The following is a 22,030-nucleotide window of genomic DNA, read 5'->3' as shown; positions in this document are numbered from 1 at the left end:
GTCCTTTATAACCCTGGCTGTGCCAGCCTTACAACTGGGCAGCAACAGCTGGGAGCTTACAGTGCCATTCAACGCTCCTATTTCATTGCAGCTAACACAGCAGCCAAAAAGTTTAAGAAACCAAGAACCCCCGGAGAAGCCAGGGAGACACAGACAGTGAAGAGCCTAAGACAGGTTAAGCCTGAAATCGCATTTCCCTCTTAAGCAGCTGAAAAGGCAGCCCCATCCACATCTCATGCTGGCAGCAGGGTTCATAACGCAGACAGGCAGCCACCTGACCTGAAAGATCTTACCCAGGTTCTGTCGAAATTCAGATTTCAATCCAATTTGGAGCAACTGGTTTTCAAATAAGACTCCATTATTTTTACACACAAACCTAGGGGAAGAGAGGGAAAACATGTTTTAATTGGAGTTGTATTAAGAAATATTTAGAACCACAAAATTCAGGGTTTATACAGAGGATGAAGATTGTGGTTAACCTAGAGTGCATCAGTCTGGGAGGCCTTTGCAGAAAACTGCAGAGTTAGAAAAGACAGTTTCACAACCAAAACCACCACTTGTAGGACACTAAAAGAACTGAAATTTTTATTTGATAGGATGTCTGAGAAACTATGAAGGAAGCAACAATATGCTATACACACACACACACACTGCCTATAAAGGACCAGGCAACAGACTAGGATTTCTCTTATTCATATTCTTGAAAACTTCTGAAACTCATTAGGTTGGTGCAGAATTGAAAAGTTTGAAGCTTTGACTGTTTAAACCTGAAAGAAAAAATTCCCTTGTTTTATCCGTTCAGTACCACGTAAGTCAACTGAGAGCTGTATTCTTTTTTTCCATTTTGAGAGAGGAAGCCCATTTTGCAATGATTTCAGTCCTTTCTGTCACCCTTCACTTGAAAGTAGAAGAGGTGGTCAGCAAGTGTCAGCCTTTTGCATACAAGGCATTTAAAACATACTCCCAAATATCATTCCTTTTGACAATTTACTCTTATGTTTTCCTTTTATTTGTATATTTAGTTTTGCAACTACTCACAACTGGCCTTGCCTCATTTTAGAGCAGTGTGTGATAGCACTGACTTGTAAAAGCAGCTCTAACCTGTGTATTCATGAGCTTGCCATAAAATCCAAATCATCTACAGGGCTGTTCTAGTCACAAGTCTGACAGTACTAGTCTAGTTTTGCTGGTATTAAGTTAATGCACAATATAGTTTTGCTTTATAACTATATTCTGGAAGTTGCCCAGCCTTGCAAGGTTTTAGTATTGCTTACTTGTGAAAAAGCTCATCAGCATCATGCACAGTATCAGCTGGTTCCTCAGAAACTACCTCAGATGAAGCCAGGTCAGGGCTAGTTCAGGCAGCACAAAGGAAGAAAGGCGGTAGCGACAGAGATAGCAGGAGTTAGTAAAGACAGCTTAGTGCTTAGTTCTTTCTTTTACCTCCTTCCTCAAAAACGGCACTGCTGAGTTTAATGCATGAAAAAATTTATTAGCTGCCCTAGCTCAGTACACCTAGAAAGGTTTTAGGCATTAGGCAATGTTTCCCCCCCCACTTCTCTCCCCCGCCCCACCCTGATTGTTAGGAACCAGCAATTCTTCCCAAACACGGCTGAAGGCGTTCATAAGTAGCTTAAACTTACACCTCTTTAGTAATCAAGTTCTTTTAGGTGTTTAGTTGTGACGGCAGAAAAGTTTCAGTTCAAAACCATAAATGTAGAGACATACCAACTACTACAAATGCGTGCATTGAAGTGGAGGTCTCATCAACCTTAGTGGCACTACAGCTGCCCAATCAATTCTTAACAACAAGTATGTATTAAATAAAGGCACAGAGGATGACTTCAGTAAAAGATCAGAAACAAAAGTGACAACAGCACTAAAGAGAGGCAGAAAACTGTAAAAGGCAACTTCTCAGTATCATCAGAGAAGTATTTCATCATCTACAGACAGATCAAGGGTTGGACAACGCCATACTTTCTTTTGCAGAAAACGAAAACTTTTTAGGCAACTTGCTTATGAAGCTACTAGTTCTGGTTCTTTTTCTTCCTCTTTAAAAAAGATAAAGCTTGAACAAGCTTGTGTAGCTTCTTAAGAGTCTTGGTATTGTGTATCATGATTAAACATCGCTTATTGCCTTCTAACAGAAACAAAGGATCAAGTCTTAATCATTGCAAATCTGCAACAATTGCCTAGCATTTTGATGAAAGTCTCAATGATCCAGGAAGCTTACATTCACCACTTACATCTTTTATACTAAAATGCATTGCAAATTTGTCACGCCATCATCCAAAACTTGGTCCTTGACAATAGTAACACATTCTTTGGCCAGTAAGATGATAGATTTTTTTTTAAAGGCATTCTGTGATCTCATACTATTTTGAAAATTTTAGCCAAATAAAATTTTAGTGTAGCCACAGTGGCACTGAATACTGATGGCCTTAACAACATACTACACCCACACTACACTTGGGAATGTAATTAGGAAGATATTTGTATCAAATCCCATTAAAAAAAAGCAAGCACCTGTTGGGTTTTTTCCCCCCTTTTCACACCTGTGTGTCAGACAGCAGCAGAACTACTTAAGTGTATCCTGAAATTCTGAGAACCAGTATCCCTGGATATAATCCATCTCACTGTTCCAGTATCAGCTTGCCGTAAGTGGAGACACAAGAATACTTTATGGAAATAGGAATAAATGTGTTCATATTGGGCCAGATAACCCCTAAATTCAACATGTATTGAGATACACAAGAAGCTTTTTGTTTAACAAAGAAGCAAAACCAGCATGAAAACCAGGCAATACTGTGTGGTTAATATCCTCAGGTTGATTCCTACAGGCTCAGTTTTTCCAGGAGCACGGGTATTCTATAAAGACAGCACATCCAGCACAGAGGTCAAGAATACCTCTCTTGCTGCACAGCTAGTACCCAGGAATGCATTCAATAAGCTGGAACAAAATCAAAAGTTATTGTATATCTCTTGTTTTAACAGATGGATTTTTCTTCAGATCCCTTACAGCATGACTTGATTACCTCGCAAAGTTGTCATCAGAACCAGGAGCAAGAGGTGCAACCGCAGAGGCTGAATCTGAAAATACATCCACCAGCAGGCTACCACTAGAGGACGGTGGGGGAGCCGAATTGGTGAGGGGGGCAGCACCCAGACCCAGCAGATCCGCAGACGGAGAAGGAGTAGACTAGGGAAGACAAGATGCTTTGGTGTTACACTACAGTAAAAGGAGAACAAAGCCGTCTCTTCTGCACAGCCAGCTAAGCTATGGCGAAGTGCCTCTCCCCACCCCGCACAAAGCTTTGAATGGACATTGGAGGCTTCACGAATGCAATTACTACGTTGCATTTCAACTTAAGGTAATTTACAGATGTGGGTTTATTCCCTTTGAGGTGAGTTATGTTCATCTAACTATTAAATAAAAAACCCAACAAATTTCGTCCACCTAGAATCTAATTTTGCAGAAGACAGATGACAATGTTCCCCCCCCCCCTCTTCATTTCAAGGGAAATTAAAATACTGCAAGGAGTAAAATTCAAATATGTTGCTTTTCTTTCATGAAGAATCCAGCAAGAAAAGCAGTGGCTTTTACACAAACCTAAATTAAAACATCACCACATCTTTATAATTGATTATCAGTTTAGTCCTGCGTTTTTGAAGCTTGGCAAACCCTTAGAAACATAGTAAAACCTAACCAGCAAAAAAGCAGAGTCTGTCACTAGTTCAAGCTGCAAACAGTAAAGGTAGAGGCAAGACCTTTAATTTCTGCCCCCCACCCCCAAGAGAACAAATCAGGTAGCCAGAACACAGAATCATGCAATACAGGCCACATATACGTGCCCAAGTCACGTGCAAGCACAAAGCAGACTTAAAACCAAAATGTTCATGTATTAGACATCAGCAGCCTACAATATGCCAGATACAGTGAAGATGAGTCATGAGATGCATTCGGATTGAGCCTGAAATTGTAGGTTTTTTTAAGCCAACTCAAATTTATCATACTACAAATACTGAATTTGATGCAGTCTAACAAGAAATTCCCTGGTGAAAAACTTTCAGAAGCCAATCAGTAAGTACTACTGAAAACAGTTAGAACTCCAGTTTGGAACATATTGTTGGCATCTAGGCCAGGGTCACACCAAAGCCACTAATGAAGGTAATGTAACAGAGCTTCTTACATGGCTGCAACCCGTAAGGTGAAGCTCATAAAGCGTAATGCAGTTTTAACTGCCAGTCACCTCAGTCAGTCTGGCATGCAAAGAAAATCTGGCAGCTTTTCTGCTGGTAAGGTATTTCTGTCCATTCAAAGATGTTGCACTTGGAACATCTACTCTTACATGCTGCAATGACTAAGAGTTCGAGGATTATGCTTTAACAAACTGGGCAGGGAACGTGCTACAACATTTCCTCCTCTTCCGTAATCTACTACTACATCTCAAATGTAATTACAAGTTACATTAGTCATTAAAACCAGAAACAAGGATTACATTATGGGAACAATTCATACTAGCAGCTGTAACTCACGATAAAATGAGAAGTTTCAGCTCAGAAGAAACAAGACACTGACCTTGTCTACAATAATTGAACTCAAACAGTACCATCAAATAAACAGTAACAAAATTAACAAGATGTCCTTAAATCAGTAAGTGTTGTCCAATTCTAGTAAAAACAGTAACAACCTGAAACAAGATGCAAAATATCTACCATGTTAGACAAAGCAGAACAGCTGATACTTCGAAATTCAAGTTACTCCTTTTATGCATGTTAATTTTATCGTCTCACCTTCACTGAAATTTCACCAGCAAGGAAATTCCCATTTCTACGTTTACAGCAATATTTTTAAAAAGCATCAACATAAACAGAATTTTTTTAGGCTGCACTTTGTCCCCATTTACATAAGCTTTCCAAAGCAAAATAGCATCCAAGCATACAGCGGGGGTATAAACACCCACTGTTTTAAATTTGAGATTAGAAACTTTAAATCCCTAAAAAGCCACTTTAAGGAAACCATTCTTCTCTCATTTGCACATCTTCCAAATTAGTGAAATAACAGCTTTTAAACTCACAACAGCACTGGCATTGACAGAGGCAGGTTCAGCACTTCCATTCATATCAGAGCTCCTCTCCTTTTTGATCTCTTCCAAGTCAGTAACTGTGCCTGGGCCTTTCTTCTTCTTGAGTTTAGCCAAAATAGAAGATTCCCTCTCTGGAAAGGGAGGCATTTCTTCCAGCACTGTGGCCTTATCACAGGAAAAAGTGTATTAGTTAAACTTACAAGAGAAGTCAAACCAGCTTCAGAGTCTTCAACAAGATACTCATTTTCTGTGTGAGTAGTAACTTCTGCTCTTGCCTCTGTAAGGGTGTATGCAGTTTATTGCAGTGATAGATAGATTGCTTGCTTTTTTTTTTAAAAAAAAAAAAACACTGCAATTTAAAGCTTTCTGAAATCCTCTCAAAACAGTTGTTTAAAAGAACAGAGGCATATAGGTTCTCTGGTATCATACTATGAAATAAAATAAGCGAGAATTAAATCAGCAGACAATGGTCCTTGACTCAAGCAGGCCTAGACTGAAGCCACAGAAGATTACCCCAGATCTAGTCTGACCTACACATTTATTAGCTCTTAAGACTGAGCGTGCTGAGTGTGCCATGCTCTGCTCTGGCCAGACCCGAGAGCATCAGGTTAACACACTGAACTTCTAGAGGGGGAAAAAAAAAAAAAAAAAAACCAAAACATATTACTAGTCTCAGCACAATTTCAAGTTCCCTGCCCACCATCAAGTCAGCCCTCGAAACAAAGCACTAGCCTTTTGGTATCTGAATACTGTAGGACCCTGCACTACACCAGGTGTCACTGGCTTCCCAACTCTGGATTAGCATGCTTTAACGGTTATTTGTCCCACTAGAGCAGTAACAACTTTCATTTTAGCTCTATATTAACGATGACTGCAGATTAATTAAATAGACTAAAAGAATCAGCACCCACATCGTGGATCTTTAATCCTGCATTAAGATTTCTGAGCCATCAGGTAAGGTTTAGTGGATTTTACTTTTTGACAGAAGACATAACTAAAGAGTTCTGCATAATAAATAATCTTTATACCTACCAATATATCAGTACTGGCAATAGTACTGAGCCTCAAATACTCAACAGCTCTCTGCTGCAGCTCAACATCAGCATTCTTTAGCTGACTGTCACTGCGCAATACATCTTGAATTGTAGTTTTGATTTCTGGAAACAGGTTCACAAACTTGATGTAGGTAGACAGAAGCAGAGCTCGGGTAGGAACACTACACAGATGAAACTTGGAATGTAGCAAGTTGAACTGGATGAGAGGACTTAAATGGGAAGAAAAATAGTTTGTTCAGTTCTTGTAGACATGGTAATTCTTAGTGCATTACTAGCAAGAGCCTAATCATTTGTTAGCTGGCCTTTAGGAATATTAAATAGACAGTAGATTCTTTACACAAAGCATTACTACTTCAGTTCAGTATTTTAGAAGGTGTTTTACCTTGATCTTGGATCACCTGCTATCAGATTTCCAAATTCTCCCAAGATGTAGCCACCTACTTTTACAAGATTCTCATGGCATGCTGGAGCTTGAAGGGCCTGTAAGAACACATTAACAGTCTGTAATGTATCAAATTTGATACGTTACATCTGTAATGTATCAAAAGTGATCTTCTCTGTCACTTCCATGTCCAGTTTCCTAGTCTACCTTCCTGTAAGAGCAGGACCATCAGTCTAAGTACTACAGAGAGCATGCTTATGAAAGAGGCATAATAGGTGGTATGACTTGATAGAAGAATCTTTAACGTAAGTATTACTTGCTTAAGAGCACTCTTAGGTGCATCTGGCAGCACTGTTGAATTTTGAGGACAGATAACAGGTGCTTAGGTTTCCTTTTACATCTTTAGAAGTGTCGGAAGGATGTTAATATACTCTGTTTAAATCTTGCAAGAATGTGTTGAAGTTGTCCAAAATAAAAATACTCTTTATTGAGTATGAAGAAACACATAGCAAGGATGAGTTCTGGAAGTCAGCTTAAATGTTCAAGGAAGGAAGTAAAAAAAAAAGTGGAAAGCCCATATGAAGAATCCAAACAGAGTCAAAGCAACAAAGCCAGACATTTGAAAGTGTTTTCCTTCAATAGTTCAAATTCCATATTTATCAGATCCTGAAAAGAAGGAATGGATATGCGCTTCCCAGAGGATCATCAAGTTATTTTGACTGTTGTGTATTCCTGCATGCAGAAAACTCAAACAAAAAGCACACTCCCCTGTAAAAAGTTTTTTTATGACATTTCAGTAGTTTTCCAGGTGATGTTATTTCCTTACTAAGCCATTCATTCAATGCCATCCACAAAAGTAATGAAAAATTCAGCATATCCCACCCCGCCCTCCCCTCCCCAGAACAGTACCAGGCATATTTTACATAGCTTCAGCCGGAGAAGCTTCTCATCAGCTTAACACAGTTTCTGGCTCTGAAAAATCTATACTACCAGTTTTACAGAAAGCTTCAGCAGTGTTCTGTTGAAATATTCAGGATTGTATTTTTAGTCCTCCCTAGCATGGGGAAGCGCACACACCTGTTAGATCACATGGTGTTTACTCAATTCCTATGCCACTTTGAAAGTTAATTGAAAACTCATTCTCACCTCAAAAACAGTCTTTGCTGCATACCCTTGAACATCATCCCTGTTGATAACAATCTGAATAACTCTGTACCACACTTCTTCACTGACATAGTCACCAGCAATGCGAATCAGATTCAAGATCGTATCCACATACCAGGTATAATCCACTGCATACTTCTCAGCTAGAATTGCAACTTTCAGAACCTGAACACATAAGAAAATAAAGAAGGTTGACTAGCTTCTACTATGAGTTGTGTATTAAGATTCACTTAATACGCTTCAAGTGAATACACCTAGCGATACCCCATGGTAGCCCAGAAGCCTCAGTTTCAGATACATCAGCTTGCTCACTTGCTCCTGCAGCTAGAAGACAAACATTGACATTCTGTGCCAGAACGCACCAGTTGCCAGGTACGTAATGCTTTCCCCGTAACTCAATCAAATATTGCATCTGTCACTTTTCAACTGTGTACCTACACAATCACGAGCAATTTATTAAACTGGTTTTGTTTGCTATAAAGACACCATCAAAACCATCACACCACAACAGAAGCAAGCAGGAAACTGGAGACATCTAAAAAACAAAAAAGTGGGAACTCAAACTAGCAGAGACAGACCAGACTCACCAAAATATAGCTGACTTTTCCAGGTCATACTAAGTTTCCTATATCCTGAAGCAAACAATCAGCATAGGAAGAGACCTCCACATCATTTGTTATCAGTTGCATTTATACTGACCTGTTCTTTTACAAGTAGTGAATTTAATTTACATTATCTGCCAAGTCAGGGTAGACTGCCCACAGCAACAAGACAGTGCAACAGGTAAGTCAGCTAACACAGTATTAACATTAACTTCTCTGAGCAAAAGACTTTAGCACTTAACTAAGCGAAGTAATTTCCATAAGTACAGGTTTTAGCTACCATTCTAGGAAGGTCATTACGAGTATTTCAGCTTATGCACTCTTTTCCTGCTGGAAGAAGAAGATAGAGATCACGCCTCTCTTAGCTGACGAGGTGTTGGTTTAGGGAGTCCTTAGACAGAGAACATTCTCACAGCATACACAGTATGAAGTTCTACCTACAAATAATTGCTTATCTTACTAACTTCTGATGCTTCTAGTTTAACCCAAATGAAGAACATTCTTCGCTATTAGACTACAAACTTAGGTCTTAGGTTACTTTCTTTTTTAAAAAAAGAAGAACCATGAAAAAAAGATTCTGTTACAGACTATGCAGCATCCCGATTGATAAATGACATATATGGTGCCAAACCCAGCTATGAAAAAATTAAGGAAAGAAATTTCTCACAATTTCTTCTCTAATGGAATAATCAGCAGTCTCCAAGTAATTGAGCATTTCAGCCACAATCTGTTGGGCATTGCTTCGGTCACACATTGCGTACAGGAGATCTACAGCTCTTTGTCGTACACTTACATCTCTTTCAGTCTGCAACAGGACACACAGCAAAAAGTCAAGATGATTTCACCTTCACTTGGAAAGCACATGCAATTTACTGAAGAGATCAAACACTAATCTATAATCAAATTTAAAACAAATGCATTTTCATCTTTCAGATGCAGAATGAACTTGGGTATATCCTTCACAAAAGCTATGAGTTTCTCATGTTATTCTCACTTTCACCTAGAAAAAAAAGTCACTGGAGAGTCAAGCAGCTTCCTGCCTTTAGATATTATTACAAAAATTCAAGTCATCAGGTTTTGTTCCTGTAGCATAATATTCAAATCCGTGCAAGTGCTGAAAGGATGGAGAAGTTTCTACAGAATACTCCACTACTACCCTACATGAATGAGTTTGTGGTCTGCTGTGCACTGGGTAACTGGTACTACTGGCCACAAAAGCACTAATAACTGGCTGACATTGTCAAATTGTCACCAGGCCAGTGAACGATTTAGCTACCTGCAGGTTTAGTGTTGGGCTTGCCTTGTATCGACAGAAGCCCAGCTAGAACAGCTACATACTTGAAGGTTAGACACATGTATTAATATGCTACAGCATGAGCTTGGAAGAAAAAAGTACATGTAAACACTGAAGCGTGCAAGTAAATTTACATGCAAATCAGTCTTCCTCTTTTGACTCCTTTTTCACATGAAGATGGCCTGGGCATGTGTCTTTCTGGTTTCCTGACTGTCTGATTCTGCAGCGGAAATTAATCTGCTCCACTGCCCCTCATCAGCTACTGCAGTAGGAGTAGTGTCTGACACCAGCAAGACAGTAGCAAAACAAAATCTTCCCAGCATAAAGAATTATCCATCTTCAGCCTGCAGCTTGAGGAGTTACCACAGTATCACAGGGGCCACAGCTGCAAGCGTCAGATTTACTAGCAAGCTGCAGAAAAACTGAAGCTGACCTATATTGTTGCCAATACAGCAAGATTTTGCAGGATTAAAGAAAAAACCTAAAGCAAACTCCTGAGAATAACTCATTCGGTCTCAAAGTATCATTAGCTTAATTAGGGATAGGGGGCTTAGGGCAGTGGGGGAGAGGGCATTGAGGCAGGGGAGAAGACAACACTCAAAACAGAATTGCACACTTAAATATTTACCTTCAATGCATTGATAACTGTTTCTATGTGTGTTTTCACAGCCTCATGTGAGAATTCAGAGCTGGCAAGCGTGCACATGCTTTCCAGTGCTAGGTAACGCAAATTAGTTTCTCGGTGCTGCAAGAACTGACCTAGCTGGTTACAGGCACGGACTAGTAGATTTGGCTCACTGCACAGAACAGGAGAGAAAGTGAAAGGGTTAAAAGCAACAGGTTTGAGAATACCCAATATAGAATACTATTTCTGCAGTGGAAATTTCTTTAAATGTCTCAGTGTCTGCCAGAACGCCTCACTGGTGAAATGAAAATTCAAGTACTATGAGCAAATAATGTCAGTTGGACTAGAGTGGTAGGGTCAATACAAAATACCAAAAACACCTAGAAGCAAGAAACAAAGCAATAAAAAGTATGCTGACAGCACCACAGTTCATTAATACTGTTCAATTTCATTGCTGTGGTTGCGTCCCAGTCTAGCAAGCAACTTCATATTCTGTTCTCCTCCCCTTCCCTCCCAGTAAAATTCCATTTAGTGTTCAAGACAAAGCCACAGCTTTTCACTTAAACATTCCTCTCAATAGAAGTGTTCTCACAGCTCACCTGTCATGATGTATAATTAAGCTTATTGCCTCAAACAGCACGGCATTCTTTGCATTTGAGTGTTGTACTTTTTTTGACTTTGGTGGCTCCTGTGCTTTGTTAAGAATAGTTTCCAGGCATTCTGTTAGACGACCACGTACCGCAGGGTCTTCTGGAGAAGAACAAGCCGTTGGACAACTTCGCTTTGCTCAATACCCTAATCACTACCTCAGGCCTTCCACCTTGCTAAATCTGAATAAACTGCAGTATTCTGACCCATCAAAAACAGCTCACCCTCCCGCAATATAAAGTTGGCAAAAGAATTCTAAGTCATAGTTCTATTTGGGTGAGAACAAAAGCCAAGCCAAACGCGATCTACACCGTAGTAAGTTTCAAGGCTTTAATACAGTTGATAACATTAAAGAACATTTAAAACTGTAGTTGCAATTGGTTTGTAAGATGCACACCAGTTTGACACCTTGCTCTAAGCTACGTGGCCTTTTGAATTACACTGTGTTTAATTTTAACAAGCTGAAACACTCAGGAGTACAGACGTCAATATCCTTGTCTTAGGACAGTGTGTGTGCACTCCAAGTTAAGGTAACAGCACAGCACAGTAGCTCTTGGGAGACAGCATACCGAGTAAGAGAAACGGCCACTGTTGTGATTTGTGCATTACCTGGAGGTGGATAGCACTGTAACAGCCTCAGGAGCTTCACAGATAACCAAGGAGCAGGAACAAAGTAGTATGTGTAGTCCTGAAGATCTGTTGATGCAGAAGTCACAATCTGTAAAATAAGCAGACAGCATGATGTCAACTACTGGACTTACATGATGCACAATGATGAGGGGGACCCAAAGAACACAGCAGGTCACCTTTGACAGAAGCTTACAAAACTATGTCACAAAACTACTGTTTAATTTGGTAGATTAATTAGGTGCAAGTTGTCATATTATATCAGAGTCCTTACTAATAGAAATTCATTTTCACAGATACAGTAGTCTAAGTTTACTTTGCTCAAATAAATGCTAATTCTTGCTGCTCCATTACAGTACAGCTGTGCCCTTCTCTCAGTACTCTCTTGCTTTTAAATATTAGACAAATCTTCACATTTGAAAAGAAATTAAATTTCTCTGGACTACAAGTAACCTTGGGTGTAACACCACATAAATCTGGGTCTAAATTACCTTTGTTAAGTAGTATCCTTCCATGTCTTGCATACCTTCCAAAAGACAAAGCAAAACCAACAAAAACAAACAGAAAAGTAGCCTAAGTTTTCCAGCACACAATGCTAACTTACAGAAACTTCTTGCCACTCCTTGCTGCACCCCCTGCCCCTGCTTAACCGCTACACCCATTTACAGGGTATGAAATACTGATGATTATTAACCTAGCAGCAGCTCTAAAGGGGGAACAGGAAGACAACAGATCTTGTAAGAAGCTTTGATACAGTTAAAAAGTATGGGCTGTATTTTTGAGCGTTCTGTGCAGAAGTTTGCAGAATCAGTCTTTGATCCCGCTACTCTTTGCGGTTATAGTAACATAAAACAAGGATTAAACACTCAACTGCATCATGAAGATTCTCTCAAACAGAGTTGCTAAGTAGAAAGAGAACGACACCTTTTTGATGCATAGACTTGGAACCATAGCAAAGATTACAAAAAGAGAGCCTGGGCAAGACAATGCAGTTTTCTGTCCTGGTAAGCAGCAAGCGTTAAAAGAGGTTAGTTGAACAAGCTATACAGTGAAACTGAATCACCTTTGCTTTTAATGGTACACTAAACTAATCTGACCTAGAAAGCTGAATAAATAAGCAACAGTAAGCAAACCTGACCTAGAAAGCTGTGTAAATTAAGCAACAGTGAAGTATTATCAGGGTTATCATCAGACTCACTCTGCTTAATCTAGACACTGCCAAGGAGACTGAAGTTTTAAACTCTTCTGGGTTCTTCTGTGCCAAAGTGGTGATCAGACTTGTAGCTGCAGTAACCACACCCTAGAAAACAACAAAGCAACACAATCAATTTTGTAACAGCCTAAGATGCTGCCAATTAACACCTTTCACTTCAATTTTGTTGTATATTTAAAAAAAACCTTAAGTTTATCCCCCTGACAAAGCCCCACATTAAAAAGCCCTTTATTTGGCTAGCAGCTAGACCAATTAGACATCTTCAAAATACAACAGGATTTTCAACAACATAATACTGCTACAGCTGCAGAGCATTTCATGCTATTTTTGTATAGCTTTGCTTCGTACTTGTACGGTACATCTAAAATAAGAGAGCTAGTATTAAAATAAAGTCTGGATGCAAATTGCCTTATTACACAAGAGAAGCATAAGCAGAAGAAAGAAGATGCAGCAGATCATCCAGGAAAGGGTTCTGACAACCCAACATGAAGAAAGTGCTTTGCATAACACAAACATATTACTGCAGACTAAAGCATTCTTTATTACCACTGAAGCACAGGTCTTAATAGCCTTACTTTCATAAATTAAGTATTACAGGAAGAAAAGTAGAGCCTTTTATCAAGACCAATAGGTTTTTCTGAACTAGCAAGGTAAGAATGACAATGTGGACACCACAGAACAAGGAAGTCCAAGCACTGACAAACCACGCCTTGCATTTTTAGTGCAGGTCTGATGTTAAAATGCCTAGGAAAATGAGTACGACACCTATGCCATATGACTTAGGATCAATAAGGCACAAGATTGAGAGGAACTTTTTATAAGGGCACATAGCAACAGAACACGGGGTAATAGTTTTAAGCTGAAAGATAATAGATTTAGGTATTAGGAAGATATTCTTTATTGAGGGTGGTGAAACACTGGAACAGGTTTGCCCAGAGAAGCTGTGGATGCCCCATCCCTGGAAGCATTCAAGACCAGGTTTTGTTTACCAAAGCTTGAAGAAAACAGCAACCCACTTGCTTGAAAGACTCAAGAAGAAATAAATCAACAGCGTATTTAACAGCAGAAGCTGCGTCATTCTCCATACAGAGTAGGCCCAAGAAACATAATGAAGCCGATTTACCAAGTGCTGATCATTAAGGAGATGCACCACTCTAGATGTCCAGTCTCCCATGGGGACAAGGTCAGGCGAAGTTCTGTACAAACGCAGCAAGCATAACGCAGCACTCTGCTTCACACTGTCCATAGTATCTCTGCAAGACATAAATATGGACTTAAAAATACAGTGATTAAGTCACAGCAATCCTTGCAGGCCAGCATTACGCTAGTCTGCACTGACTCGGCATCCCTAGCCAGGCAGCATCTTTTCAAGAGAAGGTGAAACAGCAGTTCACTAATTCTTCCTATGTTACAGTATTTGCTGTTCTTAATTTTGTCCAGTAAGCTTAACCAATCAAGTTTTCAACCATTACATATGCCGAGTAGCCTCTGTTATGATTCTCTGCAACTCAGAATGACATTTCACAATCTTCAAATCAGAATTTAAAGTTCACCATTAGACAAGCACAAGCTCATCTAATCAAAAAAACAAGCCTGACTTGAACAGCTAAGGTACACTACTATGCTTTTAACCAAAGCTGGATCTCCTGATAGGTCCTGCATATTAAATACAAATCATTAACTATTCAACAGTGTCAGTACCTACAGCTACCATGCAAGTTGGCTAGCTATCACCAAGCATGCAACCCACAAATCTCTTCACCTTGCCATCCATGCTGCTGGCACAGAAACGGAATATTTTAAGATCAGCATGCTACTATTCTAGTTCACCGAACTCCCTTTCATAAAGCAGTCAACTAAGCATTTTGTTTATTGCACAAACAACAGCCAAAAAACGTACAGAGCATTAGCAGTCATAGTTTTAAGAGGCAGTTTATATGTGCAATCTTGCTTAAATGTTCAGCAACCTCCACATACTCAGCAGAAATTAAGTCCACCCATTCTTTATGAATTTACCAATTTTCCATAGATCAATTTGTACCTTGGTTAAAAAAAAGATGCACCAAGAAACCCAAAAACCTATTCCTCCCCTCCCTGACCACTCCTTCCCTCCAATTTATAATTCAAGCCAAAGGAGCTACACTGACATTGCAAGTTTAATTGACAGCGCTCATTCTGCACAGGTCACTCATGTCGTACATAGACATATTTATATATATAAAAGTGTGTGTACATTCTTTTGAAAATGCAAGAGGAATCATGCCCTGAAGACTGATCTTGGAATATAAACAACACTCAAAAGTTCAAACAAGTCTGGACTAAAGGTGCTGTGCTCTATCTGTATTGATCACCCCAAGTGAAATTTATGGAACTTTTTTTAATGTTATCTCATTAGAACCCCACAACTCAGTGTTGTCTCCACTATGCCACATGGAGAACAGCACCTGGCAAGGGCACTGCAGGACAGGACAGCAACAAGCCAGACAGGGGGCCCAGAACGTGCCATCCCTAAACATGCACCTTTACATAGGGAATTCCATGTCTGAGAAAGGTGGAGGTACATGATAGATTCTCCCCATTTCCTCCACTAGACCAGACCCATACTGAGCATCATATGCCAGCTGCTTATGATTCTTTCTGGCCCATACTACATTGCAGCTCCACAAAATAGTAACAGTATTCAAGCGTGGCATTATAGAGACACTATTTCAAGGCACTTGGAAGTATTTCCTAAGACTCTTGCTACAACTATGTATCACGTTATATCCTTCCTCTTGTCACCAACTCAGACAGTGCACATAATACAGTCAAAATTAGTGTTGCATAAGCAAGCACATTTCCAACACTTGCAAGCTCCAGTGCTTGACATTTGGAGAATTAATACAGTTCTTGTGCAACATGTTGCTTTTTTAATATTAATGTAACACATTAGTTTTTTATAAAACAAGATCCATGCATACTCGAAAAAAACATTTCATATCCATAAGACAGTTTAAATGCACTGTTTGCACTTGCACATTTTAAGTTCCAAAATAAATTAGCCCTGCAATCACAAGTTTCATTTCAGATTTACTTAGTTCCAGACATTTGCCAGGTCTGTTTAGAGACTTCTATCTACACAAAGGGAAAGTTAGAAAATTAGTAGTGACCATTTCTCATTTACAGGAATTTGTGTTTACATGGCTAGTAGGGGAAGCAAGAAAGTTCACACAGCAGAATATTCTCACATTCCTTATGAAGTCAGGACCATTTAAATAAGAACTTCAGTTTATAACAAAATTTGTAGCGTAGACCTATTTTGGTTCATTTATTTCTTCTTTTCATCAGGAGAGATAAGGGAAAGTAACACACATTTCAGGAGGGCTCACAGCCACAAAACTTCATCACAGCTGGATCCACAGAACTAAACCTGGATCACAACAAAGCTTTAAAATCCTATGCAAGATACTGACAGAGTCTTTGTTTCCATATTGTACCTGCACATGTATATAAGCGCCTCCATGCTCAGGCATATCAAAGTATCAGCAGTTACTGGAAATTGCCACTGTTGCGGTTTAACCCCATCTAGCAACTAAGCCCCATATGCTCGCTCACTATCCCCAGGGTGGGATACGGGAGAGAATCAGAAGGGTAGAAGTGAGAAAACTTACGGGTTGAGATACAGTTTAATAGCAAAAGCTAAAGCCACGCACGCAAGCAAAGCAATACAAGGAATTCATTCGCTCCTTCCCATTGGCAGGCAGGTGTTCAGCCATCTCCAGGAAAGCAGAGCTCCATCACACGTAACAGTTACATGGGAAGACACAACTCCATCACTCCAAGCATCCCCTCCCCCAACTTTATATGCTTAGCATAGCTTCATAGCTGGTGGCCAGTTCAAAAGTGGTGTTCTCTCAGGGCTCAGTACTGGGACTAGATCAGTTTAGTACCTTTATCAATGACCTGGACAAGGTGATTGAATGCACCCTCAGTGCATTTGCAAAGGACCTGGGGGTGCTGGCTGACAGCTGGCTGAACATGGGCCAGCAGCATGCCCAGGTGGCCAAAGAGGCCAACAGCATCCTGGCTTCTACCCAAAATAGTGTGGCCAGCAGGACCAGGGCAGTGATTGTTCCCCTGTGCTCAGCACTGGTGAAGACACCCCTCAAATCCTGTGTTCAGTTTTGGGCCCATCACCTCAAGAGCTGCATAGAGGTGCTGGTGCGTGTCCAGAGAAGGGCAACAGAGCTGGAGCACAACTCCTGTGAGGAGCAGCTGAGGGAACTGGGGTTGTTTAGCCTGGAGAAAAGGAGGCTTGAGGGGACCTTACTGCTCTCTACAGCTACTTGAAAGGAGACCGTAGGCAGGTGGGGGGTCAGTCTCTTCTTCTGTGTAAGAAGTGACAGGGCAAGAGGAAACAGCCTCAAGTTGTGCCAGGGGAGGTGTAGATTGTATGTTAGGCAAAATTTCTTCACTAAAAGGGCTGTCAAGCATCGGAACAGGCTGCCAGGAAAGCAGTGGAATGACCATCCCTGGTGATGTTTGAGGAATGCATAGATGTGGTGCTTAGGGACATGGTTTAGTGGTGGACTTGTTTGTCAAATCCAAGTGTTAACCCACGACTATCTCAAAGGCCTTTTCCAACCTCAATGACTCTATGATCCCTTTGGACAGTTGGGGCCAGCTGTCCTGGCTGTGTCTTCTCCAAGCATCTTGTGCACCCCCAGCCTACTTGCTGTTGGGGTGGCGTGAGAAGCAGAAAAGGCCTTCATTCTGTGCAAGCGCTGCTCAGCAATAATGAAAACATATCTGCATTATCAACACTGTTTTCAGCACAGATCCAAAACACAGCCCCATACTTGCTACTACGAAGAAAGTTAGCTCTATACCAGCTAAAACCAGCACACAGTCACTATTTGTACTGCAAGCCCAGGGCTGTATAGCTCCTAAGCATAGATTAAGCTGCTGCAATGGAACCAAGTAACTGAAAAGGCTTATTGGTGTTGTATTTGAAGGACACATGCCATACCTACCCAGCTACAAGTATTTTTGGAATTTCTCCAGCAAATGCTTCCGCCATCTCCCGGCTACCCACATTAGCAATACAATGCAGAGCAAGCCCCATGAAGGTGGGGTTGCGGCTGGCCAGATCATTCTTGATCGCATTGTTTATTAAACGAATCAGCTCACTGTTAGAGTTCACTAGTACGGAGATGAAGAGATATCCCTGTGATTCAGAAAAAGGAAAATGAAAATTGATTTTAGCTGACTTCTGTTAATGCCACAAGTCATTCCAAGACATATATTTCTCCTCCAATCCAAAACATATGGGCAGAAATAAATATTCAGACAGCAGAGAAGAGGTTATAAAGATTAAGTGAAATAAGCAAAAATTAGTAAGTTTAGTGATACCCTAATTTACTAAGTGTTTCATCAATCTATTTCAGCATATACTCAAAAGATCATTTTAGATGAATGGGAGCAAATCAAGAATTCAGCTTATTCAAACACTACTAACTTACATGTGCCTGATAAACACAGCCTCACCTAGGAAGATTTAAAGAGATGTTCTGAAAATTAAGAGGTTACTTACCTTTTAATGCAAGACTCAAGGCAGTTTCTTAGCAAGAATAATAATTTCTACACAGAGTACACACTTTAGGCTTTTACCATTAGTACAAGATTCCCTGTACACAAAGGTGTTTAAACTTCAGAATCGCTATTGGATTCAAAATAAGGCTTTTAAGATGGGGGGATGGGGGCACGCTGGAATGAAGCAAAGTCCTTTACAGACTACACAGCCAAGACAGGATATTAGACAGAACAGCCTATCTTATATAGAGACAGAGTTACTCACAATTTGTTTCTCTGTGTATCTATTGGAACTGAGCAGGTTTACAGCCTCCATGTGACCAAAGTCAATGTCATGCCCCAGAAGAAAAATGAAAAGCAATTTGCAGACATATTTTTTCTTACTGTAACCATCCAGAGCCTTGTCACCTGGAAAGCAAAGAAACAAAGAACAATTAAGTCTATGTTGCTCCTATATCCCGTTCTCCTTCCTCCGCAGCTCCACTAAGGTACCTCATCATACCTTAACAGTAAGAAGATTTACAGTTGGACATAGCAATTAAAATTGACACTTGATTCACTACATATCACCCTACAGTACAGGGACAAACTGAGGGTTCAGCTATTGCAGTATCTGAATTCCACAGATTTTAAATGTGCTAATTATTAGCTTCTATTCACTCTACAGCAAGCAAAATGCTAAATATACCCACTTATCCCCGATTTAAAGGGGTACAAGTCTCTACATTTTGTGCTGAACACACGAAAGTTATCACAAACCATTATCAACAGATGTCAGACAAACAACTCCTCAGTTTTAGAGAAAAAATAGTCTCAGTCATAAAACAGGTAGCTTGTAGCTCTTCCTAATAGCTCGAGACAGGAAAATTCACCACACCGATTAAGTGATAGCTCATCTTTTTCAACAAGACATTCACATAGTACTAGTTTTAAATACTTCTCCAAGTGTGAAATTCATTTAAGGGGAAAAAAACCCCAAATATTTTAGTGCTAATTCCACCCTAAAGGACAATCATGAAATAATGCTGTCATCTAGTCCCTGAATTATCCTGCTATGTCCTTGAAGTATTTTCCTGCAAAGAGACAATACATATGCATTTATTAGATTTTGCTTTTCCTGCTTCTGCTAAGAGCAGCTGTATCTTTCATACACATGCCCTCTTGTTAAACCAATTACAAAATCTTTATCACAGTTAAAGGTCTTAACACACCTCCTGAAGTACACTACAGTAGAGAACTAGGTAGCAAGAAAATAAAAACAGCAAGTCTTTTTAGAATGATAAAGTGAAGAGATTCATATATTTTTTCAAGGCTTTGGGATGTAATGAGATTACCATGAAGTGTTTGTAAAATCAAAGTATTCATAAGTGTTTCAGTTTTCCAAGAAAAATGCATCCTAAATAGATTTTGTCTTATGTTGCAGTACTGCTGTATTGTAGAAACTTGTAAAAGCTACATGGGACAGTACAGCAGCTTACAGCTCATCAGCCAGACCACTTTTCCTGAAGGGCTACACATGAACATACACTCTCTGCTGAACATTCCTTCCCTATCCCAAATCAGGAGACAAAGGAGTGCCCACTGGATCAGGCAAGCCTGAATGCTAACAAGTTCAGTCAGGGTAGCAAAATTTTAATAGACACTGCTGCCTAAAAGGCTACATAAGCTCCTCAGCTTCTGCATTCTAAGCCCAGAATAACTAATCTGTCATACCAGTGTGTATTCCTTAGTGATGGGCAAGTTCAGCCAGAACAGCATTGCATAAAGTAAAGCTTAAATAACATATCCCTAACTCATTGCCCTCATGAAAAAAGCTCCAAGCTGCATTTTTTTTAAAACTTCAGATTTATGTAATAGGCAGCTAAATATATAATAAAGAATCATAGTATAGAAGCATCTCCTACTTCCTTCTCATCCAGTGGTGCAGAAGCAGGTTAGATTTCTCATGCCACGTATCTACAGCTCCCATAGATTTCACGCTACACTCGCTGACCACATGACAGCAATGAAAACCTACCAGTATAAATTTAGCTTGTGACGGATTGAACACTACCATCAATGTGTGAAGCCATGTAATACTAGCGAACCAAGAGAAAGAATACTGGCACGCTTAAGTAGAAGATGATAAAAGGTTATGTCTACAGGCTGCAGCTATGCATTTTGGTAGGTTGGTTTCTATTTTTACTCTAGAAACTTACTTAGTTTTATTTCAGCTGAGAAGACAGATTGAAGCACACAACTGTTATGTTAATACAGAAAACGATACCTTAAAAAGTGTCTACAGATTCAGATTTGAACTGGCACAGACAGCTTATCACTTGCCAACAAAAAGAAGCTTTACCTTAAAGCTGTTTTTATGCTGCACAAAGAAAAATTGCCTTCAGCTCTATACCACAGAAGCCAACACAACGTCACATTAATTGGATACATGAAACAGCATTACCAAATATACTCATGACAGTGAAATCCCACTACACTGGATCCTGTAAAGATTCTCTGACAACAGCTAGTTCTGCAGAATGCTGTCCAAAGATGTTTTCTTCACATCACATTTACCGTTTCCTGCCATAAGGCTATTTTCCTGCTGAATCAGCAAACAAATCCAGGGCAGTTTGCTTTACTAGAAGTCTGATTTAACATTAGAAGAACCAGAGTGAAACATCCAGACTGAGAGGGAGAAAGGTTTGTTTTGTTTTGAAGTGGAGTTTTTTTTTAGTGTGTATGTGTTTCTTTGGTTTTGTTTGGTTTTTTTTCTTCTTTGGAAGCAATATGGCCAGAGGGAAAACTAGATATTCAGCCATGTCTGTCTATCTGCTGTGGTCTTCAAACTATGGCTTGAACAGCCAAGGAATAAACTCATCTGTACTTACAACAAGGGAAATGAGTACCATCTTCTTGGGAAAGTAATATAATAGGAGGTATTTAAGAGCTGAAGCTTCCTGCCACCTCATCATAGCAGGGAGATGCAGATCAAAGATGCCTGCCTTCCTTAAGGGAAGCAAGAGAAAAAAGCCACAGGAAAAGGTAGAGCAACAGCTTTAGTTTTTATGTATATTTCAGCTGCTTCGGAAAAGTTTCTGCAAGCTCTCAAGATTTGTTTTTCCAATTGCTCTTCTGCATGAGGTACGGAAGAGAAATAATCTGTGAATAAGCCAGGGGGGCTTTATATTGCTTTGTAAGAACACACCAACTCATGACAAGCCAGCTGTTTCCAGGTGACTGAACAAAGGGACAGGTAATGCTGAATACCACTACCAGATACTATTAAGGTTCACAGAAGGGGAAACTAAATTAGCTGAATCCATCTTCGTCAGTGCTCCTCTAGTGGCAAACATCCACATAAGTGAGGACTTGCTGTGGTATTTAATAGCATTACTGTAATTAGTTGCTTCTCTCAGAGATACAGATACGCCTACAGGCGTCAGAAAGTAGCCTTCACGTAAAAACATGACCATAAGTGAAAAAACTCTAACTAGTCTCCAAGACTTGAGCTCCTGGGAGTCCAAGAGATTGAACTGCAGCTGTCTGTTACTGTACGATCCATCAGCAATACACAAAGTCACAAGTATAAACCCTATTCTCTCACCTTCCCAAATGAATCTGGTGTTGACTTCGTGAGACCAGAAGGGAAGAGGGAGTACAGAACATTGTAACTCATTTAATGAGGAACATAAGCAGATGAAAGTATGTATACTCCAAACCACACTGATGTTCACAACAAAGTATAGCAGTTGGGGTTCCCCCCCCCCCCCCCAAGTTTAG

At 40.0% G+C, this 22,030-nt stretch overlaps 1 protein-coding gene across 4 annotated transcripts in view; it reads right to left on the bottom strand.

The window, feature by feature from the left end:
- Positions 1–22,030, bottom strand: part of AP2A2 (adaptor related protein complex 2 subunit alpha 2) — a 46,254-nt gene that overhangs the window by 4,321 nt on the left and 19,903 nt on the right. Inside the window, exons 3-17 of one of the 4 annotated variants that reach the window (XM_056354219.1) lie at positions 18,534–18,676; positions 17,710–17,903; positions 13,821–13,950; positions 12,683–12,784; positions 11,467–11,575; positions 10,809–10,959; positions 10,213–10,381; positions 8,958–9,095; positions 7,671–7,853; positions 6,525–6,622; positions 6,120–6,351; positions 5,079–5,252; positions 3,036–3,199; positions 1,275–1,352; positions 294–376 (exon numbers count right to left, since the gene is read on the bottom strand). In XM_056354219.1, coding sequence (XP_056210194.1) covers positions 294–376; positions 1,275–1,352; positions 3,036–3,199; positions 5,079–5,252; positions 6,120–6,351; positions 6,525–6,622; positions 7,671–7,853; positions 8,958–9,095; positions 10,213–10,381; positions 10,809–10,959; positions 11,467–11,575; positions 12,683–12,784; positions 13,821–13,950; positions 17,710–17,903; positions 18,534–18,676 — 2,148 coding nt within the window. The remainder of the gene's footprint in view (positions 1–293; positions 377–1,274; positions 1,353–3,035; positions 3,200–5,078; positions 5,253–6,119; positions 6,352–6,524; positions 6,623–7,670; positions 7,854–8,957; positions 9,096–10,212; positions 10,382–10,808; positions 10,960–11,466; positions 11,576–12,682; positions 12,785–13,820; positions 13,951–17,709; positions 17,904–18,533; positions 18,677–22,030) is intronic. The other 3 variants (XM_056354220.1, XM_056354221.1, XM_056354222.1) reach the window with 3 other exon arrangements.

This window comes from Falco biarmicus, chromosome 10 (genome assembly GCF_023638135.1).
Source record: "Falco biarmicus isolate bFalBia1 chromosome 10, bFalBia1.pri, whole genome shotgun sequence".
In the NCBI taxonomy this organism is placed as follows: domain Eukaryota; kingdom Metazoa; phylum Chordata; class Aves; order Falconiformes; family Falconidae; genus Falco; species Falco biarmicus.
Note: the sequence above shows the minus strand (reverse complement) of the source record. Positions and strands in the feature narration are given on the sequence as shown.